Source organism: Argiope bruennichi, chromosome X2 (assembly GCF_947563725.1).
Source record: "Argiope bruennichi chromosome X2, qqArgBrue1.1, whole genome shotgun sequence".
In the NCBI taxonomy this organism is placed as follows: Eukaryota; Metazoa; Arthropoda; class Arachnida; order Araneae; family Araneidae; genus Argiope; species Argiope bruennichi.
The window spans coordinates 78,562,935-78,585,997 of NC_079163.1; the positions used below are offsets into that span (position 1 = coordinate 78,562,935).

The following is a 23,063-nucleotide window of genomic DNA, read 5'->3' on the forward strand; positions in this document are numbered from 1 at the left end:
CTAATACAACAACGAAAATTGAAAATTTCTAAGTGTTGTACTTATCTGTTTTATTGCTATTATATAAATGAGAACTCTATATGAGTGTAAATATCTCTTCTGGTACCATAGCGGCGAATTTTTGTTGCTCCCATATTCCATCAAATCCTTAACCTCTTCCTGGAATTATGATTATGATTTCAAGATAAAAATTCCATATTGCAAAAATTGATAAGAAGTAGGATCAAATTTTTATTTAAGATATCTTATACGTATGATAGGCAGGTTAAGAATTTCAAATTTAGATCCATATGTTCCTTTCATTTAAAATTGTAAGCTATTTTTTTCTTTCAGATATATGTATTGCTTGTTATAAAAGTGAAATAGAGTTAGTTGCAGACCATCCTCTTTTTGAGGGAAGTCTATGTTTTGAATGTAAAGTAAGGCTACAAGAAAATATGTATGTCTATGGAAACGATGGAAAAAGTGTATGTATGAACCCTAATGATACGAAAATTTTATAGTTAAAACAATATAATAAAAAATTTTAGATATTGAATTAAGAAAAGAAAAGGCATTTATTTTGCATTAAGGGCCTTAGAATTTTTTTAAGGAATGATGATATTACATGCAGCAATATAATATTACCATCCTTTAAAATATTTTAATTACAACTGGACAATGTTCTGCAAGCGAGAATCATCTTCAATATATGTATGAATTTGCTGTTTTTTATAAAGCATGAAAGGAAAAATTCTAATGCTACATTTTCAAAATTTTTCCATTTAAGTATTCTGATCTTAATTTCCTTTCGCATAGAGAGTTTCAGTTTGCAGTTGTGAATTCAAAATCTGTGAAATAATAGTTGGTTCTCTATCGTATAACCACATACTATTATGAAACTATGAAATAGATATCATTTTCTTTATTATGCATAGTTTAAAAGTCTCATTGCCTTCAAATAAGTGAAATCAAAATAAATTTATTACAGTTGTAATAATTGCCCCAACTTATAGAATGTGATGTTTGGTTAAGATTTATATATATATAGAAATTTTTCAACCTTTAAATGCTTTAATTCTTAATAAAACTAATATCCCTAGGGCAGAAGTTGAATAAAACTGCTTATATCTTGTTTCAATTTCAAATATTTTTATTAATTTTTTTCCCTTTATTTATTAAAAACAAAGGAAATGTGAAATAAAATCTACAGCATATAAATTTCTGGAATTTGGGAAGTGCAGAGACATTTTTTTTTTTTTTTCGTTCATGAATGCGTCTCCAAAATGCATAAAAAAATTTCTGATTTTAGGATAAAAACTCTTACTCATCACTGCATGTGTTAATGAAAAAAGAAACTGAAAGGCATTTCTTTATGCTCTCATCAATGACTAAAGAGGGTGTTACTATGGAAATGGCCAATCAAAATGAATTTTTGTTTAATGGTGCTTACAGATCAAAACGACTAAAAAAAACATTATGGAAGCATTTTATTAAACTTTAACCATTTTCTAATTAATAGAAATTATAAAGAGATACGTACATTTAGTATAACAAACAAAATTTAATTTGTTGTGTGTGTGTGTGTGTGTGTGTATATATATATATATATATAATATAAATTTTGTTTATTGTCTAGTTGGCTCTTAACCATTTAACTGTTTTGACAGTCAAGTTGGAAGGGGGCGGGAGGAGGATCCTGTCCTCTCTGTTGGAAATTATTTGTTCTCTCCGTCAGGGCAAAAAATATCGAGGAAGTGATTTTCTTCCAGAAGAATTCTTTTTCCCCTCTATTAGCAACTTCTTTATTTCACCTGTGACATTGCGAGCATTTACTGTCCGCACATAAATGATCGAGTCCTAGACACTTTTAGGCATAAAAGCCGTGGTACCACAATCACCAACTTTTTTGAAGACAATATCATTGCTTTTCATCAGTGTTACTGCAGCAAATCACACGATTTGAAAAGTATTCTGGAAGAAATACATCGTATTTTTGCAAGGGAGTAAGAGGCATTTAAACTGAAACATTACTATTATTGCAACACTGCATTTTGCATAGACATGTCATCCACAATTAATTTTTTAAGTTTTTTTTTTGTATATATTTTTAGTGTTAGAATATTTTTTGGCAAGTTATAGCATGCGCAAGTGCCCCATTAGTATAAGATATTGCACAATATCTCTATAATATTGTTCGATATTCTGAATGCCATACAATGCTGTAAAGATATCATAGCAATACTGGTGGGCATTTTGTCTTAATAGGGTAATAAAGGCATAATATTAGCTAATATACAATGAAAACTTTTTTTGTAACATAGTTTTTTTACTTTATCCTAAAATAACTTTTCTGCTTTAGGTGTGCTGCATTATATGTGCAAAGCCAGGTTCGCTGATTCTTTGTGATAATAAGAATTGTCATCGGTAAGATTTTAATTCCTATTTCCAAATTGCCTACAATGTTATTTAATGATATATGATATCGTGGAATAAGCCAGTACCTTATTATTCTAAACATAGTTTATCCAGTAATCTGAACTAAAATTTAGCAGAATTACATTAAGAAATTTCATCATTTAAAAAAAAAATTCTCATTCAAGTAATGTATTCAAAAATACAATAGTTCATTGCATTGAGTTGCTCATTAAAAAAAAAAAAAAAAATTACCATACTTTTGTGGAAAGAAAGTTTACAGAATTAAATGGAGTGCTTTATTTTACTGATTATAGCCTTAACTATGTAACCATAACTAATTAGCATGCATTTACTTGCAATTCTACTGTAAGACTTTGTATGAAATCTAATTGTATTAGTTTTTAATTAAGTAATAAGTTAGTCATATTAGCTTGAGAAACGTTAGGATGATTTTGTCTAGCCAAAGAAATCTTAAAAATTGAAATGTAGTATTTTAAGTAACAGTTATTAAAGACCAAGTATTTAAACAAAGGCCTAGATAAGCTCAAAGGAATACAGGGTGGCCAGTCAACCGGGAATCATCAGGGAATTCCAGGAGATCGGAAAAAATCGGAGAAAAGTCATTGAAGTTTATTCTAAAACTGGAAATTTTTTATAAATCGGTTAATTTTTATTGGAAATGGCAAAACGCTGGTATTTTTTTCTTACTTAGAATAAAACATTGTTGGCAACTAAGGAAAATCGAATCATTTACTGATAGTCTTCTGAGGGAGCGAAATTTCGATTATGTAGAATCGCCACTGCTTTTTGAAAAGTTTGTATTATTCTGAAGAGCGCTTTCGTGCATCTAGATTATTATGGATTTTGATTCAAATTGTGCTGACTCTTTTTTATCTATTAGCAAGTTTATTATTTACCTTAATTTTAAATTTTATATATTTATCTAAAATATTTATTCCTTTAACCCGTTTTCTTGTATTATTTATGGTATTATAATGCTAATTTGATGGTATTATAATTCGTTAATTCATTGTTTTTCGATCGAGTAGCAAGTGAAGCTAGTTTAGCTAAGCCAAAACAATTTAAATGCAGTAAAATTGGTTAAATTAATATTTGAGCTACAATGGAAAAGAAAAATTAATCACCATATCTAATTTATTATATATATATTGCTTCCTATAGGAAAAGACAATTATTATTATGATTTTAAACTTCAGTGTGTCTATTTAAAAGAATATATATAGTTTTTCCCCCCTTTTCTTTCTTCGAACTTCAAGTCGATTACATCAGTATATTATAAAAGTATGAATTTTGAGTATTAATATTCAAAATTATTTTAAACTGGATGTAAAATATTGACCCTTATTATAATTCTGAAACAATTTATTGTAATTAAATGAGTATTTTACAATAATAAATTTTTGTTGAATTTTGAATTACCAGACATTATTGCTAATACTTTTTTGTGTGCTTATTTTTAAGCATTATGAATAAAGTTGTTTTACTAAATTCTTCATATGGACGACATGAAATGTGCGTTATTGCTATTATTTATTTTTTAGAATTTTTTTTAAATGTGATAGTTTAAAATTCTCTATTCTTTCAATAAAGTGCTCTATAATTTAAAAATAGTATTAAACATTAAAAATTAGTTTGTTTGGTACATTATAGGCTCACATTTCTCTTGTAATTTTCTTAATTTTTTTTAAAGGTAAGGGCTGAATTTTTCTTATACATTTTGATGTGTATGAAACCGGTTGTCCCTGAAATTTACAAAATTCATTCATGCTATTTTTTTTTTTCAATTCATACCTCAAACAATTTTTTTCTGCAATAAAGTAAAATGTGATGATAAGGACCAATTTTTTTTCTGCTTGTTATGGGTGTAGCATGCAGCCAGTATGCAGGTAATTTTTTACACTAGTTGGTGGGTTAAAAGCTGACGTTGTTCTGATTTGTGTGTTAGGAAACAGTATGGATAGAGGAGAACCCACTGGAAGTAAACAAATCGTTTCATTCTTAAGCACTCTGTCAATTTATATTGTTTTTGTACTACATCTATCATGAGTAAATCAGAAAAACAGTTCTGAGATATGACTGATTGGTTAAAACTTGATCTAGGTGGGCATGCATCTCTAGTATTGGTTAATATATTTGCAAAAAAGGGAAGTGTTTTGCATAATTGGAGTTTTTCTGAAATTTAATAAGTGAAAATTATGATTTTTTTTGTTTTTGTTTTTTCTTAGCATTAAATTTTATTTTACACTGAATTTAGTTAAACTAGTAAAATAATTTATAACATACAATTAAGATCACACTAAGCATGAAATAAATAAAATAAAATAACGTCATTTTGAAGATATTAGATGCATCCAAAAAAAGTCTGGGAATTTCAGAGGAGCGGGAAAAATCAGGGAAATTGAAAGAGCAGAAGTGACGGCTACCCTGGATAAAAATTGCAATTGCATTAAATTACAATTGCTGTTGTCCCACCTTAAAACAAAGATTTCTGATTCAGTGATTTTGAATTTTTCAGTGATTTCAGTTAGAACATAAAAAAATTAAAAGCAATTTTTTTTTTCTTAATTAACGCCTGAGAGTCGTAATTGGCATTCTGCTACAAAGTAACGAAAATGCTAAATAAATAAAATGATTACTAAACACTTTCTGAATCTCGCCACAGAATCATGCTCTATCATTTGAACTTAAATCTGAAATAAAGCATTTTTGTGTTAAAGATTCCATAGATATTAACATTATTGTGTAAATATTTTCTTTTAGATCTTTTTGCATTCACTGTATCACACTATTACTTGGTCCAGATGAGAAAAAGAAGGTAAATCACAGTTTCCATGTTTTTTTTAATGAACTGTACACAAATTATAAACTATTGACTAACATACTTTTTAAATTTGGTTAGATTGTGGAAACTGATCCATGGTATTGTTTCTTCTGTTCTTGTAATAATGGTTGTGGATTGCTACAAATAAAAAGTGATTGGGAAGATAGAATAATGGATTTCTTTCAGCCATCCAAAATACATGTGCAAGAATTGCCTGTGCAAAATTTTGTTCCAAAATCACCTATAAGAGTGTTATCACTTTTTGATGGCATCGGCACTGGTAAAAAGAATTTCATGCATATAAATTTTCTCTTACCTATAACTTTTACTCACAGTATGAAAATATCTTGATAAATAATATATATTTATTTTTACTGACTTTATAAGAAGATATATATATATAATATGTAACATTAGTAAAATTATTTTGTTTGCAGCAGACGGCAGGTTTGAAGACAGTGAAGAGATTTTGTATTTTTAATTTCGTTTTATTCTCTCCCGGGAGAGAGGCATGATTTATTTACAAGAATGCGCAATGTGACACAAAAGCTGAAGTCAGAAAAGGGACGAAACTAATGATCACTAGTTTTATATAACATAGGATTTCCAGCCACGCGCCAATTTAATATATGTAGTGACCTTTGAGAAGGGCAACTTGACATAGATTGATTGCGCTGTAACTTTTACACAGCTTCGTACGTGGAATGAGATCAGAAAATAAGAGAATATTTTACTATGGGTTAAATTAAGATAAAGTTTTAGAAATTAATTTGGTTTAAATTAAGAGTATAAAATATCATTATACACGATTTATGTTTGATTACATCTACATCTTAAATCATAGTATATATTTTTGTTACTTATAATTTCTGTGATAGGTCCTTTATTTTTAATGAAAATTATTTCCGACTTTTGGCATTCAAAAGCATTAATCCAAATTCCATAAGATCAGTTGTTCAGAACACTGTTGAGCTTCATTTCTGATTAATGGACGTTTCAATGAATGAAAATAAAAATTAACTTCAGCCTAATTCAAATCTTGTCCGTTGCCGCGGTTTTTCTTCGTCTTCTAATGTCTTTCCGAATAAGTAAGGCTGAAAAATTAAGTTTTAAATGAGTATTTTTCATTCATTATTTTATCTTCAGATATACGTCTCGATTAAATAATGAATATACTTTCTGATATTCATGATTCGATTTTCAGGAATGTTGTTTCCGAAAACCTGTTTTACTACCAGATATTTGATAAAATGACTTTTCAAGATGCATATGATACTCTTATTGAAAGATTTTGAGATTTACGCAATTTTTAGTTATGTTGTTCTTTGCTTTCACGAGAATTGAACAACAAAGCTATTTCTTTTCATATTTAATTTTTAACAATCTTGGGAATAAGTGTTTAATAGAAACTTAATTTTAATACAATGAATTAATTCCTTAATTTTGTGCCTCTCCGCAACTGCTTCCTGGGTATGTGCCCCACTTGCCCTAGTTACACCACTGGATAAGAAACCATATTAACAAAGCTCTTATCAGTGATATAACTTCATTTTTAAAACATGGTTGTAATTCAAAATTTTAAACGTTGCTTTTGAAAGACATATAGTTAGTTACCCATTTACTAAACGTTTCAAAATTTGAAATTTTCTAAAGCATTCGTTAAAATATGAATGGTTTGACTAAATAGCCATGAAAATCAATATCAGTGAAAGGAGTTATATCTGTTTCATTTTTATTGGTCTAATTGAAAACTTTGAAAAAAAAATGCATTGATAAATTTTACCTTAAACATTTTTTAATATATACTAAGAAATTTTTACGAAGGTGTACTGACGTATGATATTATGTTTAATTTCTAACAAAAACTTGCGCATCCCTCAAAAATTGATTCCATTCTATTGTTACTATTTTTGCTCTGTCTAAGAAAGACACATGTGTTTCTTCTATGGAACACAGTTTCTCTATGCGAAAGTAGTCTTTCAACCTGTTCGCAGTGTTAATACAAAATCTATTGTCAAATTAATAAGGAAAAGATCCATAAGTTTAGTGTTAAGATACCTTGGCTACGTTCAGAAGAGAAATTGCTACATCTGGCGAAAACAGTCTATTTGAGAAGAATTTGTGTCCTACGAGAGGCTACATGGATAGACTGTGTGTAATAGAAATAAAAACTCTGCATTTAAAAGGAGCATATTTTCCCTTGCTTAGTGGGCATTCAGTAAGACAGCAATAAATTCCATTATATTGTCCCCGCTGGCATTTTTTACCGTCTAGTGTGGAATAGCACCCGATGATTTCTAGTTACAACTGCGTCAGTCCATTTGTGACATCTGCGGATTTTCTACCATCTATAGCGAGGAGTAAATGCGGGCGATTCCATTTCAACCTTCTATGAGTTAAAAAAAATTGTATATAACTGAACTCTTTTAAAATACTTTCATGAGCCATGGTTAATGGAAATGGTGAACGGATAAATTAAAACTAAATTTTTCTCAATCTCTCTATAGCTAAAATTTTCGGGTTTTTTTATTCAATTAGCTTATAGAGGTACTAGAGTACATGTATGTATCTAGAAAAATGAAAGACAATTAGTTATTGATGAACTGATTATGTGCACTTTAGAATAGAATTCATAAAGATAACCACATGCATTTGGAACTTTTTCTAGTCTTAAGTTTGAAATCTGTAATTCAATGCATTGAACTGCAACAGTTGTAATTCAATATACTGAACTGAAACAGTTCTACAACTCTATTTTATTATAATTATTTTCAAATTTTTAAGATCATAATGAATTCATGAAATATAATTAATTGAATATAAATCTGTCTTCAGGTATTTTTACAAAATATAAGAAATTAAATGCACATATTAATTAAAATAAACATAAGTGTTATTGCAATAAATGAAATATTTAATGAAAATGTATTATTATTATTTATATTAAATAAAACATTCTCTAATGTATAGGCAAACTCGTTTTGGATAGTCTTGGCTTTGAAGTTGAAGTATACTATGCCAGTGAAATTGATGAGGATGCAATGAATGTGTCAAAACTCAATCACATGAATTCCATTACTTATATTGGTGATGTTACTCAACTTACTGAAGAAAAAGTATGTTAAAATTTTTATATGAAACTATATATGTTAAGGATATTCTTTTTTTAAATGATTTACTTTAGAATTCTCTTTATTCTAGCTTGAATCACTGGGCCCAATTGACTTGGTTATTGGTGGCTCTCCTTGCAATGACTTGTCTTTGGTGAATCCTTTCAGAAAAGGAATATATGGTATTTATCTGTGATTAATAACATGTAGTTACTATATGGTGGCATAGCAAGGATAAATAACATTTACAATTAGTGTTTTTTTACTGTCCTTCTCTTTACAATTACTGCTTTAAATGTAAAAATATTTTCCGTTACCTCCCTTACCTTATTAAAGTTAGCATCCGGGAATGAATACCTCCTCTTTAACCCATTATTATATATCACTGTATGCTGTTATTTGCATCATATATATATGGAATTGTATATTTCGCATAAATTAATAGAATTTGCTATACCCCTCTTTTGTCCATTATAAGTGTGCTGAATTCTGACAATTTGTTACTCATAATATATTTTCTATAATTTCACTTTCAAATTTTAAAAAAAAATCGAGGTAAAAGATGGTTTATTAGAGCGACGAATGTTGAAAATTAAGGGACATATCTGAGTACGATTTTCATGAATATATATATATATATAATATGCTATATTTGCAAGTTTTAACTGCACGATAATTTTTTTGGCATCTGCATATCATAAATTCAATTTAGTATTGATTCCATTAAAATTTAGAAATCATTTTATTTAATTGCTAGAAATTTTCCTACCAAGAAAAGTCAAGGAATAATATGTAATTCTGATAATTTATATATACTATAAAAATGGATTATACTTATGTGACCTTCTAAGATAATGCAAAGTAATGAAAAATCTTTAATGATTCAATGAAAGATGTCATTCTAATAAACATTATTTAGAACATTATCCACTTCAAGAGCAGTTCATAGGCTATATCTGTATTGGTTGTATTGACCCAGAAAGATTTTTTTCTATGCAATTTTTCAGGGTTTCCTGAATGATTTTCCTGATGACTATTTTTTTTTTAATTTTTGGCGTGCTTAAATCTTTAATGCAATTAGAAACCTGAGAACAAAAATTATTGAAATGTTATTTATCTGGCAAGTGTATCAACTTAGAAAAAAAAAGTTATGTTGAATGCATTTAATAAATATTATATTGGTAATAATTTTATTTTTGCAAACGTTTTTTGATTTCACCAAGTAAGGCTTTTTAAACTCTCGTATTTCCATGCAAAAATTGAAACATTTATTTTAGAAAATAATATCCACAGATTCACTTTTTTCAAACTATTTGTTGATAAATTTTGAATGTATTATTATTTTTTTTTATATCTCTTAGATAACACTGGAACTGGAAAACTCTTTTTTGATTATTTCCATATTTTGAAAACTGTTCAAAGGTTAAATAAACAAAGGCATGTATTTTTCTTGTATGAGAATGTTGCTGCTATGAGCCTACAGACCAAAAGTATTATATCAACTTTCTTGATGGTTAGTAGTTTTTATTTTTTTTATTTGTTAATCTTGAAATTGCTTACATCTATAGCTCATGCTATACTGGTACAAGATACTATAACAGATATCCTGCTGCCCTTGAATATCTTGGAATTTTATTTATTGCTCAGAGGGACCTAAAAGAGTACTCGACTTTGAATTTTTGAAAAATAGGCGAAATATAAATCCATTGCTCTTGTTTTAGAGAGAGAGAGAGAGAAGAGAAAGCCAGTTTATAATTTTATTTTGCCTTGGTAATACCGCCATTGAAGAAAAGATGCTGTATGGGAATGTTGTCTATTATTACCAATCCTTTATTCATGTGTGGTTTGAAAGGAAGGGAGAGTAAGATTACCAGCACAACTAGGGATTGCAATACCGGTATACCATGACACCGAATACCGGTATTTTGAGCCATTTGTACAATTTTGAAATACCGGTGTTCACAAGTTTAAATACCATTTTTTGGTATTTTCTAGAAATTTTTTAAATTGTCTCCATTATATGTTCAGGGATCGCCAACATAGCAAAATAAGTATACATTTTTGTTTTTATATCTCCCTAACGGGCGAAATTATTTAGACTGTGAATATAGTTTCATCGTAAAATCAAGAGAAGTGATAAAATACTGTATGACAACGGCTTGTGAAACCCTCCGCGCTTTTGCGCATGCGTTAGAATGGGTTTAATTCGACAAAATAGGAGTGAGATGTTTACATTTAACCATGAAGACTAGCGGTTTTATGAGACGTAAACATTACAGATAATTAGTAATACAGAAGGAAAAAGGTACTAATGCACAGTAAAATATTTCAGAGCAATTTTTATTTAATTTAAGGTATATAAACATTAAATTATGAAGAATAAATGAATTTTCTGTTCTTAAAATTGTTAATTACTTTTTTATAAAATAATAATGATCTGTTTTATATTAAAATGTTTCTTTTTTATATGTTATTAAATTTTTTCAGGAATATTTTAATTCCCCGTTTGCTTCTTGGTCACAATATTTAATGATATTATGTAAAATTTTCTTTATAATAAGTAATTTATGAAGTTCAAAAAATTGTTAAGATATTTAAACGTTCCCTTACAAAAAATGCCATATTACAAAAATATATTCTAACTGAAGATAAAACAGAATATATGTTAATATTAGATTCTAAAATACGTTGAAGCAGTTTACTACTAATGATGGAACGATTTTTGAAACTGAGAAATCTAATCCAAAAAGCAATAACCGACATAAACCTGCAAATTAATTTTTCAGATACTGAATTCGATTTAATATCCAGAACTGTATCAGCTTTACTTCCGATAAAATTTGCATAATTATATTTACAATTTATTTATTTTTATATTATATTACAATTACATAATTATAATGATTTAAAAAATGAAAATGAAGAAGAAGAAAAGAGACTAACCAATTCAAATCTGATCAGGTTTATAGTAAATTTTCTTAAAATTTTTTACCCACAAACCTATCCCCATTCAGAAGAATTCGGTACAGTTATCGAAGATTATGATGACACTAATATCGATAGTGAAAAGGAATTATCTCTTGAACAAAAATTATAATTAGCGATAGATAAAAAGAAATTTCAATAAACCAAAATGCAATACAGAAATCAGCTATATCCAAAACCATCCGACGAGAAATCGATTTATTTGAAGATGAAGGATTTAGAGGTAAATACTTGGAAAAAGTATATCGCGCATTGCTAACAGTACCACCAACTAGAGTAGATGCCAAAAGAGCTTTTTGATAGCTGGTAATTTTTGCACAAAATTACGCTCCAGGCTTAATGACAGTACAATTGATGCATTATGTTTTTTAAGATCACAGTTCAAAAATTTGTAATAGTACCACAGACTGAATAATGATATTTACACTTTTTTGTGATTTAAATAAATAAGATGTTCGTTTACTTTTTTTGTGATTCTTCATATACTGTTATAATTTATAAGTTACAAATTATTTTTTTGATATTTACACTGTCTAATAAAACTGGCAAATATAGCAAAGAAACACCTGTGGTTTCTTTTCTTTTCTTTTTTCTAAAATTTGTACTACCTGTATTAAGATCTAAAAAATACCAAATACAGGTGAATATTGAACTTTTGTTCCGATATTGCAATCCCTAAGCACAACTCCCAAAGAATTTTCAAGAGACTCAGCAAATAGAAATAATACTTTTACGTCATTCGTTGCATATTTACAATGCTTAGATGCCGCATCGAAATGGCTTCTGGTGTGGAGTTATTAATATAATTTCTACCAGGAGATTTCAAATTTGTTCTGAGAAATGATCACAGCAAGATTGTCAACAAATTATTATGTGAGACAACAAAAGTGCTTAATTAATTTTATTTAGTTTTGTTTCATTATAGCGATGTTTTATTTAATGTCTGAGTGATTTTAATGTATACATTCTGATGTTTGATGAAGCATTCGCCAATTTTTTGTAAACGAAGAGAATAATTTTGTACATCCGGTTTTGGAATTTAAAAAAAAAAAAGTAAATGTGAAACCAAATATGTGGCTCTAGCTCTCATGAGCTATTCCACACCTTAAGGTATTTTACAAGATTTTTGTTATTCTAAAGAAAAATTGTAAAATTATATCTGAAAGCTTTTATCTGTTTTAATCGTTTGTCCGTCAACAATTTTTTATTTATTGAAAAAAATCAACATTGTTAATAAATGTAGCCATAATAGCCAGAGAGATCAGGCGTTCGTGAATTATTGACAATCTCGAACGATTTTTCAACAGCTTTAGTTTCATGAAACTTCACTCACTGCTTGTATTTGTGGCTATTTAAGCAACAGTAACTTTTCAACTCAGTCATTACTTTCGAGAAAGTTGATTATAACACATGATCATACATTAGTTCATGAGGATTCATTGCAGATACTGTTTTTCTCTTTTTCGTTTGTTTCGAGGCGTTGCGACATGAAGAATGTAAAATGTCCTATTTCATTACCGAATTCAAATTCAATATTATATGAATAATGTTCTTTAAATTTTTGAGCAGCTTCTTGAATTTCGACACTGGTTCTTTTTGGAAAATTAAACAAAAAATCAAATATCGAATTAACTTTACTATACACTTCAAAACACGGCGAAAGTTGTGAGCAGAGCATACCTTACTTATACACTTCGAACTTAATTTTGTTATGATACTTAGTTTTTCCTTTCATCTAAGTGCAGCATTTTCCGTACTACCGTCTTCGAAACATTTTTTCGTTTGTCTTCATCCATAATTATCTAGAATTTCTTGTAATATAAATATACGGGTTCAAGTTTTGTCACTTTTCATTACATCACGAATTTTTCCATCAGAAGTAGAAAAGAAATATATTTTTTACCTTTATATCGGCCACTTTTAAAGACATAAAACTAAATCATAAAACAAAATTTAGAAGAAAAAAAATTCTTCACATTTTTAGTACGATCCATAATGGCAGCAATATAGAAGTACTGAAATTATTACTTTAAAATTTGATTAATCTGCGTACATTGTTATGAAAAGATCTACAGTTATGGATTCAAAAGGATTAAAAATAAACCATTTAAAACTGATTATCCTTATAGTTAGTTACCAGGGAAAAACTACAATCAACATGTTATTTTGACTATAGTTTTAACACCGGAAAATTTAGAATATATATTTATAAGTATTACAAATGGCAAATATTTTGATATTTGGAAATTTTAGGTAGGCTAACAAAGCTTTCACATTAGCATAACATTTCATACTAATTTAAGGTCTTATTAGCAATCTATTTTATTCTGGTTACTAAACTAATAATTTTTGAAAAAATAATCATTTTAAGACTCACTGCAATTTAATTTGTTAGACAGAGAAAGAGTTAATGTATATCAAATACATGATTTAGGAATAAATATTTCGCTGATTTATTCCGAAACCATAGTCGTTGTTTTTAATGACCTTGTGGAAAAGAGTAGAATCCTATTACTTCCGGCAATCAAAATTGTTATAATATTTCTCGCCAAAAAGCGAAAACTACCTTGAAATCCGACTCAAACTGAATTTCTATCTCTTGACATTGACAATTCTTTTTTTTTCCTCTTTATTTTATGATAGCTGAGAATTGTTGATTTTTGAGTCAGTTAGCGAATGAAAGCAAATTGGATTTCACTGATCTATAAATAAATTTGAAAATAAATAAAACCTAAGAAAATATTCTGAAATTTGAACGAAAATTGATTTGAATTAGAATGCATTAGAATATAACATCTTTGCAAGTCAAAATAAGTTGGCGATTTGATCCATAAAAAAAGCATTTGAATCGTAATCTCGGTACGAAATATCTTACTTGATTAATAATAATATTCGAATCATGTGATATTGCTAATCATATTGCAATTTATTTAGAACAAGTGGTTTTGATATATTGGTATCTCGAAAAGTTTTTGACTACCACTACTTTTCAAATGATTTATTTTTTTATGTTCTTTTATTTTGCGTTTCTGTTCATGTTTATTTCTTCCTACATTCGCTTGAATCTATTCATTTTCATTCGGCTTCTTCCTTTTTATCATCCTTTCGTTTAAAAAAAAAAAAACTGCCTTTAATTCAGCAACGCGATATAGATTTTGAGCCCCCCCCCCAGGTATTGAGTCACGAAGCGACCGCCTCTGCGAAAAACCGCCCCTGCTTTTATTACCTGTACTTTTATCTTTCTAAAATTGAAATGTAAATTAATTAAAATTATAATTTTCCAATTAATTTTCCTTATGCTTACGCTAATTTATGTAGATTTACAAATCTGTTGTGAGAGAATAAAAATTTATTAGGTGCAAGATTTTACTAGCACCTAAGAAGAATGAAATCTAGATAATCATTACAACTGAAATGAAAATGATTTTTCAGGGATGCTTCAGTATTTTTTTCGTCATGTAGGAACTCAAGTTTTAAAAAATAATCCTCCTTTGAGAAATTTGTTTTCTTAAATGTGAATATTTTGAATTATTTTAAACGTAAAATCGTTTTAAGAGCGTGAATATCAACATACATCACCAAGAATTATTTACCTATTCGTAAACATAATTTAAGTAACTGTGCAATGATAAACATGAAAAACAATAAATCCCTGTTACTCAGTGTTTGCTGAATACTAATAAAATCGTCCTTTGTATTAAATATCTCATCTCTGGTACTATTAAAAAAGATAAATTGAAATTATTGGTGAATTGATGACTAAGTAATTATTTTAATGTTTTTGTTTCATAATGAAACAATCTGCTTTTGTCTCTCTAAAAGGCGTATGTTTATTTTAATTTGTTGTGTTGATATTTAAGTGCTGCTCGTTAGTTTTATACTTTTAGGGTAAATTTTTATATTAACATTTATTTCTAGAATGATCCATCTTTAATTGATGCTAAATGGGTTTCGCCTCAAATTCGACCAAGGTACTTTTGGGGAAACATACCAGGAATGCATATGTGAGTAAACATGTAACATAGGACTAAATGAATTTTATTCTGAAGTGATTTAAAATTGTATTTTTCTTTAACTTCATCTTCTCATTTAAACCTCTAATTTACATGAGAAATTTGTCATTTACATTAATATATGGGAATAAAATTTTTAATTTTTCACTAGTTCTTATCTGTAGTATTTATGATTTGTAGGTAAAATATATTCAGTCTCTCAGAAATAATTAGATTTTGAGAACCCTATAAAATACTTTATCTAAAGAAAGAAAATAAAAATTATAAATAATTTAATTTCATTTCTGAAATTTTATATTAAGCATTATTTTCTTCCCTAAAAATATAGCTTTAAAAATCACATAATATTTTAGATTTTAAATAACTTTTGGATGTTACTAGTTTTCTGTGTAGTTGTAAAAATATTATGTGACATGGAGATGTTAAAAAGTATTACAAGTAAAGGAGATAATTTTAGAGCCAAATTATTTTGTTATACAGTTTCAGGTGCATTTACAGAATTTGTTTTTGCTTTATATGATATTAGAGGATTGCTATACTGAATAGCTTCATAATCTTTTTGGTATATATAATTTGGTAAATGAGGAAATCACCATTTTGTGATAATTTGATATAGGTACTTTTTTAATATCTTTTCCATTCTGTTTCTGAATATTATATTTTAATAAGAATTTATTATTTCATAGGTTCAATAAATATTGTTCTTCATTGCACAATGATGTGTAAGTATGCTTTTATAAATAATTTGATCAATTGCGTTCATGAGTCTAGGGCATATTTAATCCTAAACGTGAGTAGCATTCTCTTTTTGTTGTGATATAAAAGTTTGGATTGCAGAATATTATTCTTACCTTCTATCTAACCTTTGTTCAAATTTACAATATCTATCTCAAAATAGATTGTATAACTTCAAAACAGGACATAAATCGAATTAAACCAAATTGTACGTTTACTATGAAAAAGGTTTTAACTCGTGAGTTTGAATGTCTGAACTTGAAATTTTTGATAATTAAATTCATTCTTCTTATATATAGTTTGATGTCATTCAAAGAATAAAATTTAGAAATTTTTTTCTCCTTTTCAAAATCGGTAGGTCTATAAATTAATAAAAAGTGTAATTCTTAGATTTGTATCTACATAGAGTGGGAACTGTTTTTTAATTTTGTAAATGTATCTTCAGCTAAAGTGCATATTTTAAATCTAATATTAAGGAAATCTTCAAAGTTAGGCATAAAAACTGTCTTTAACATGTCAAATTATGGGTCTGATATATAATGGCAAATTACAATTACGCTTTTTACATATTGCATCTAATTATTTTGCATAATGCATACAATTGCATTTAATATTGCATCTTTTCCTAAAATAGCTATATTTAATTTAATATAGTACTAACATGTAAACAATACTGTATATATATATATATATATATATATATATATATATATATATATATATATATTCAACTAAAGTAATCATCTAAGCTTCACTTCAAATTTTCTTATAAAAGTACAACCATATGTCTGCATTATTTGCCAAATAACTATAATTTAATATTATAAAGCATCATCTATTTGATAAATTGAAATTGAGTAAAATTATATTTCAAACCCCACCTTTAGCTCTTAATGATTATTAAAATATTGGTGTAAATATTTTATTTGAAGATGAAAAAATTTGTTTTCATATACTCATATGAATCATTACAACATTGCCTTTTAAATACGAAATTAAAAATCATAAAAAAAGTTATTCTATAATTATAAGAGTATAGAATTTAAAAAAATATGCCATTGAATCTGGATCATGATTAAACACTCTGCTTTTTAAATGATCAATCAATTAATTCATAGTTCAAGTTCAAAGTTTGCACTCCCCTTGTGCTGTCGTTAGTATAATCCAAGTTGTAATATTTCATAATAATTATCAGTAGAAATAACCTTGATGTATTATCAACTTTTGTATCATGCTAATAAATAAATACCTTGGATGCAGTCCATTCCATTTCAGTTAATAATTTTAAAGTATGATGCTCTAACTTCATAAATGATCTTTGAAGTTCTCTTTTAATATTTTATCATGTTTAGAAAATAATCCTTGTTGTATTTTAAAGTATCGGAATTGCAATATAATTATTAGTTTACAATCTTAAAACTTTTAACCTAAATTTTATGTGCAATATCTGCATCAAAAGCTGAAATAACTTTTTAGGATTTATTTTGTTTTTCTGTTTAGATAATTTATGCAGAATAGTATTATAATACAATATATAAAGCAAGTTGCAATATAAAGACAAATAAATTTTGGTGATTTATTCTTTTGTTTAAAGCAATGAAAAATTATTTCTTTAGGACACCTGATTTGGGATATCAAGAAGAAAAACTTTTAAATCATTGCCTTTTAAAAGATTTAGGAAGAAAAGCTGTGGTAATGTATAATATTTAATGTTCAATTATGTTGAGTTTCTTTATAAAATGGCTACATACCCTATTAACTCCATGAGCCTTGCTATTGCAAGAATTCTAGTGACTCAAAACACGGAGTAACTATTTGTGCGTGAAAGCAGAATGGAATCGCCCCTTCCATATGCGTATGCAGTTGAGAATCAGCTTTTAATCCCTAGATTTCGGCTATGCTTCCAAAAACTCCTAAGTCAGGTTGTTGTTGAACTGGGTGAGTCTGTGCTCATAGGGTTAAATTTTTATTCAAATAATAAAAAGCACTAATTTAAAAAATTAGACAGAAAGTTTAATATGAAATGTAATTCAGTGTTATAAATGGTTTAAAAAGTATTCCCTCTAAAATATCCCTTGACTTTAAAATTCAAATATGAAAGAATAAATTATTGACTGAACAAGCTTTTCATTTTTCAGGAAAAAAATATCTCAAATTAAATGGTTTCTTTAGTCAGTTAAACTGTAACTTTTAAAAATTGAATGTGCAAAATTATTTCAACGACAATAATTATCAGGAATAAAATAATGTCTGTGTGATATAAAATAATTCTCATTAATTGCATATTTGTTTAAAAAATACAAACTGAACAGATTCTTACAAAATTCATTTTATTCATTCATGTAATTGAAAGATATTCATAATATACAGTATTATCCCAATTTTGCATTCTAAACTTCACCGTTTTTCCATCGTTTATAAAACTTTTAGTTGGTTCTGTCATATTAAGGGTAAATTAATGTGAGTGGTTACTCTCGGTTTGCACTTTTACCCACTTTATATTTCTATTCCTTTGGTTCCTTGAAAAGTGTAAAAGATGGTAATACTGTATTTTACTATAAAAGTACAGCATATTATTTAGTGTGTTGCATAGGTTATTTTTTTTTTCCTATATGGATGAAAATGCCACATCATGGTTGATCCTTCCTGCTTTCTTGATATATTTGATTTTAGTAAAAAGTAAAGATTATAATTATTATTTATAATGTGGTATGATTTCAATATAGATTTAAATGATCTGCATAATTTTTACAGGTTGAAAAAATCAGAACAGTCACCACACAAAAGAATTCTTTAATTCAAGATAATTATACTCTTCCACCTGTTGAAATGAATGGAGATCCTGATGTATTATGGATAACAGAACTGGAAAAGTAATTAAAATTTCTTTCACTTATCGTAAAAGAGAAAACTAATAAAAGCATGAAATATATACTGAAATATTTTTATGGATAAACTTTTGCTCCAGTTCTGCATTGAAATCTATTTAGTACAAAATTAAAAACTGAATCATTTTAATAATTTTCATATAACCAAGGCTGCTTAAAATTTCGATTTCTGTACCTCTTTATATAGTCTTAATTTTCAGATAATATCTTAAAATCGGAGTAAAAAACAAAACTAATAAAAACTGACAACTAAAATTTGTCCAGAGGAACTTTAATCTTGTTGCTTTAATTCTCATATTGCTTACAACTTTAAAGTCTGCTATAAATAAGATTTTGTTTATGTATATGTAAACATAATTTTTCATGGTTGAAGACAGAAAAGACACTTTAAATTATTAACTTCGTTTTATTCCATCCCGGGAGGCACGATTTATGTACAAGCAGCAGCGCCGAGCACACCGGCACAAAACGAAATGAGGAGAAGCTAATGAAAGCTTTATCCATGTGATTATATACTGTGAGATTTTGATAGGGATTCCTCTACACGCGTCGAATTAGGTAAGGGAATTATAGGGATCTTTTAGAAGAATTTGTTTATGTCAGCAATTTTTTATCCCTTCACTCGGAGTGTGTGAACCGCCGACCTAAGCATTTTTACAAAGCTTACGTTGAATTAATTAAATAGAAAAAGTGGAATGGGATCGGGAAATAAGACAACATTTTAGAATGAATTTAATATGTGCTAAATTGAGCTAAAATTAGGAAATTGTTTAAATTAGATTTTTAAATATCATTACATATATATATATATTAAAATAATTAAAAATCACCGCAACCAACATTCAGTCCCTTCACTCGTCTTGTGTAGTTCAGTTTTAGATATTCCACTTTGATTGCCATAAAATATAAAAAATTAGAAATGCTGTAATATGTAGTAGACATTTTGAATTCAAAATCCGAAAATTAGTGTCTGGTGCAATGGGTGTACGGTTAAACAGTCCAACAGTCTCAATAACAAATAACGATGCTTTATATTGCACGAAAACACGGACACTCAGGCAACAAAATACAATCGAAATGTACACAAGATTAGCATTTTCAATAAACATCAGCACACAAGCAGCAAATCGATAGTAAATGACTATAACAATATCAAGCGCGAAGTGTATTATTCTCTTGTGTGCAGCTCTACCTCTCAACTTTTTATAGATACCGAAACAGGGAACAGAAATTCCTAGAAAGATCAGCATAACTGGAGTCATAATGGATCTATTGCCAAGATTCCTGTTACTTCTGAAATCTTCGATTTTGTCTCCAAGTCTGGGAATGATTGATCTTTCATCCATTTGAGCCGTTTGTAAAACTCTCTTTCTTACCATGAAAGTGACTCTACGAGGGAAGATGTATTACAAATTCATAACAAAAGAAATGTCTTTCATGATACAAGTGATACTGTGATCACTCTCTTGTGTCATGAAATAATTGAAAATATTTTATTTTCAATTATAAGATATTTCGGTGTTGTATGAAATTTGCATAGTGGGTACTGGCTGAGTTGTCATTTAAAAATAGTCAATGTGTAGATTCAAAACAGGATGTTATTTTGACTAAACGTACCGAGGTAAATTGTTTACATTTGAATATAAGATTAACATTTCATTGATTAATAAACTTTCGCATCAATATATTTTGGTTTTTGTATGTTCATTTTTATATGATTTTATATTAAAACTTGCATTTGTAAAAATATTTAAATCTAAAAACAACATTTTTATAAGATCATCAACTATGATTTTTCAGTGTCTTAAAAGTGCTTTGTGTCGCAGTAGTTCATGAATTAAAATTTAATTTCGGTTGCATTATATCAAAACTTGTTTTTTTAAAAATTATTAGCAATTCCACCAATAGATAATACTTTGGGATTTTTGCAGCTAAATTTGACGACACAACCAAGAACAAAATTGAAATAGTGAACAAAGCATCTTCTCCAAGGAGTGTTAAAACAGATATACATTATGCCCTGTTTTTCTACAACAATTGTTAATTACAATAGGTTATGTGTCTCCATCAAAACTTCGTTGAAAATCTGATGTCGAGGGCACATGTATGTACAGATATTTGGGAGAATGTTCATTGAGTTATAATTTGTTGCTATCCTACCAGTTTCCCTTTCTGCTCCTGTATGTTTTATAATATCAGGCAGTTGTCTTTGTACTCTGATTTAACTAGGATCATGCTGCCTTCTTTGTTAACTTTCATCTATTAGAGATAATAAACAAAATTCATTAGTGTGGTACCTCGGTAGTTAGCTTTATAATAATCCTATAGTTTCATCTTCATGCCTTGAATAGTGCATACTACATTTTTAATTATCAACTGCTTCACTTCCTTAGATATTAATAATTTATTTTAAATATGCTACCAAAGAAAGAAACAGAAATAATGTTAAATTGTACTCTTTCCAGGATATTTGGCTTCCCTATGCATTATACCGATACTGGAAACCTCAATATAAAAAAAAGACAAGAACTTCTTGGTCGAGCATGGAGTGTACCAGTTATTAAAGATATTTTGCGGCCTCTAAAAAATTTTTTTAAAACCAAAGAAGATAATTTGTAGTTATTACAAATGTTATGAAATAATTTCTAAGAAATATTTAAACATAATGCTTACTCTTAATATTTATTATTTTTATTTTGGCTATTTATATTCATTATTTATATTTTTTGACAATGAATATTAATTTACATTGTATCTGAGTATTAGTTTTACACTATATATTGCTCATATTTAGTTTTGCAGTCGACAAAGCCTAGTCACATTTTGTGCCGAAAATTCTTTTAAGACAACAACTTTCTGTAGCAAACAGGAAATTTTTCCTTTGAATTCAAAATCATTTGCTGAGATTAACCTGTACTGTACAATACAGTTTTTATTTTATGTTTTTCTAGTCTTTTTTTTTTTTATACCACCGATATTGGAATTTTTGCCAACAGCACTGATTACTATTGTTTTATAGTAAATTGAAAAATATTCAATAATCTTGAAGGAAAAAAAATTTTTTTTTTTCTTTTATTCTGACTTTCAGCAAACTTCGTTACGTTGCTAAATCCTGCTTATACATAAACACACATACAAATATTTACAAAGAAAATTTTGTCATTATTCTGTAACAAGCGATGCTCATTTGTAATTTGGGGTTTATATATTTTTATACTAAAAAATAACTGTATGTGTACCTTTAAAATTACTGATGGTATTTGTTTCCATTTTTTATTTTATTTAAAAATATTCATTATATTTAGAATAGTTTTCATTTTTTTTTCATTATACTTATGAATAAATTCTTTGTAATTCAACTTGGTGTTTTATATATTAACGAAATAAAGGAATTTTGTATTTTGGACTGATAAAGTTCAGTTTTTTGGCACAGACACACGAAAATATTCGTCGCAATCAGAAAGTGAGGGTCAAAAATTTCGGTAACTGTTTCAAATTACTACATTTAATATACACACAAATATCAAAATGAACAACGGTCTTATCTTTGCGATTATGATTCCAAGTATGAAACTTAAAAAGTAAATTTTAAGCTAAATTAGAAAAGATTTTGGGAGATTCAGCAATTTCTCATATTAGTTTTATAGGCTTACTTTTCCATCCTGTAATTTATAAAAGAAATATCAGAAATGCTGGCTAGTTCTAATATGTAGAAGCGATTCTTGCCACTTCCTCTCCATTTTGCTTATACAAATCTTAAAACATTGTACAATATTAAATTAAACCAATGACATTTACAGGTTATGAAATACGGTGCAATTTTTGTAAAGAATTTTATTATTGTTATTATTATAAGTAATGCTTTCAATATTTGTCATTACTTTTTTTTCATGCCTTGATAATTTAAATTTTCTGAATCATTAAATCAATTCATATATGAAAACAAGAAAGATAATTGCAATTCGAAGCTATAACGAAGTTAAAAGCTCGTACTTTTTCAAAACGAAAACTATTTTCATTGATATAAGAAGATTGTAAGGGGTAATACTAAAATTACTTGAAAATCTTGTTAAGCATTCCACAACTTCGACTG

The 23,063-nt window shown here is 27.8% G+C and overlaps 1 protein-coding gene across 2 annotated transcripts in view; it reads left to right on the forward strand.

The window, feature by feature from the left end:
- The window catches only part of LOC129960876 (DNA (cytosine-5)-methyltransferase 3A-like), a 64,163-nt gene extending 42,005 nt beyond the window's left edge, over window positions 1–22,158 (forward strand). Inside the window, exons 8-19 of one of the 2 annotated variants that reach the window (XM_056074584.1) lie at window positions 334–467; window positions 2,342–2,406; window positions 5,179–5,233; window positions 5,318–5,519; window positions 8,210–8,355; window positions 8,441–8,531; window positions 9,711–9,862; window positions 15,253–15,338; window positions 16,034–16,069; window positions 17,699–17,774; window positions 18,837–18,955; window positions 21,436–22,158. In XM_056074584.1, coding sequence (XP_055930559.1) covers window positions 334–467; window positions 2,342–2,406; window positions 5,179–5,233; window positions 5,318–5,519; window positions 8,210–8,355; window positions 8,441–8,531; window positions 9,711–9,862; window positions 15,253–15,338; window positions 16,034–16,069; window positions 17,699–17,774; window positions 18,837–18,955; window positions 21,436–21,589 — 1,316 coding nt within the window. In that variant the 3' untranslated portion in view covers window positions 21,590–22,158. Of the gene's footprint in view, window positions 1–333; window positions 468–2,341; window positions 2,407–5,178; window positions 5,234–5,317; window positions 5,520–8,209; window positions 8,356–8,440; window positions 8,532–9,710; window positions 9,863–15,252; window positions 15,339–16,033; window positions 16,070–17,698; window positions 17,775–18,836; window positions 18,956–20,179; window positions 20,248–21,435 lie in introns of those variants that run through there. The other variant, XM_056074585.1, reaches the window with a different exon arrangement.
- The last annotated feature ends 905 nt before the right edge of the window (window positions 22,159–23,063 follow it).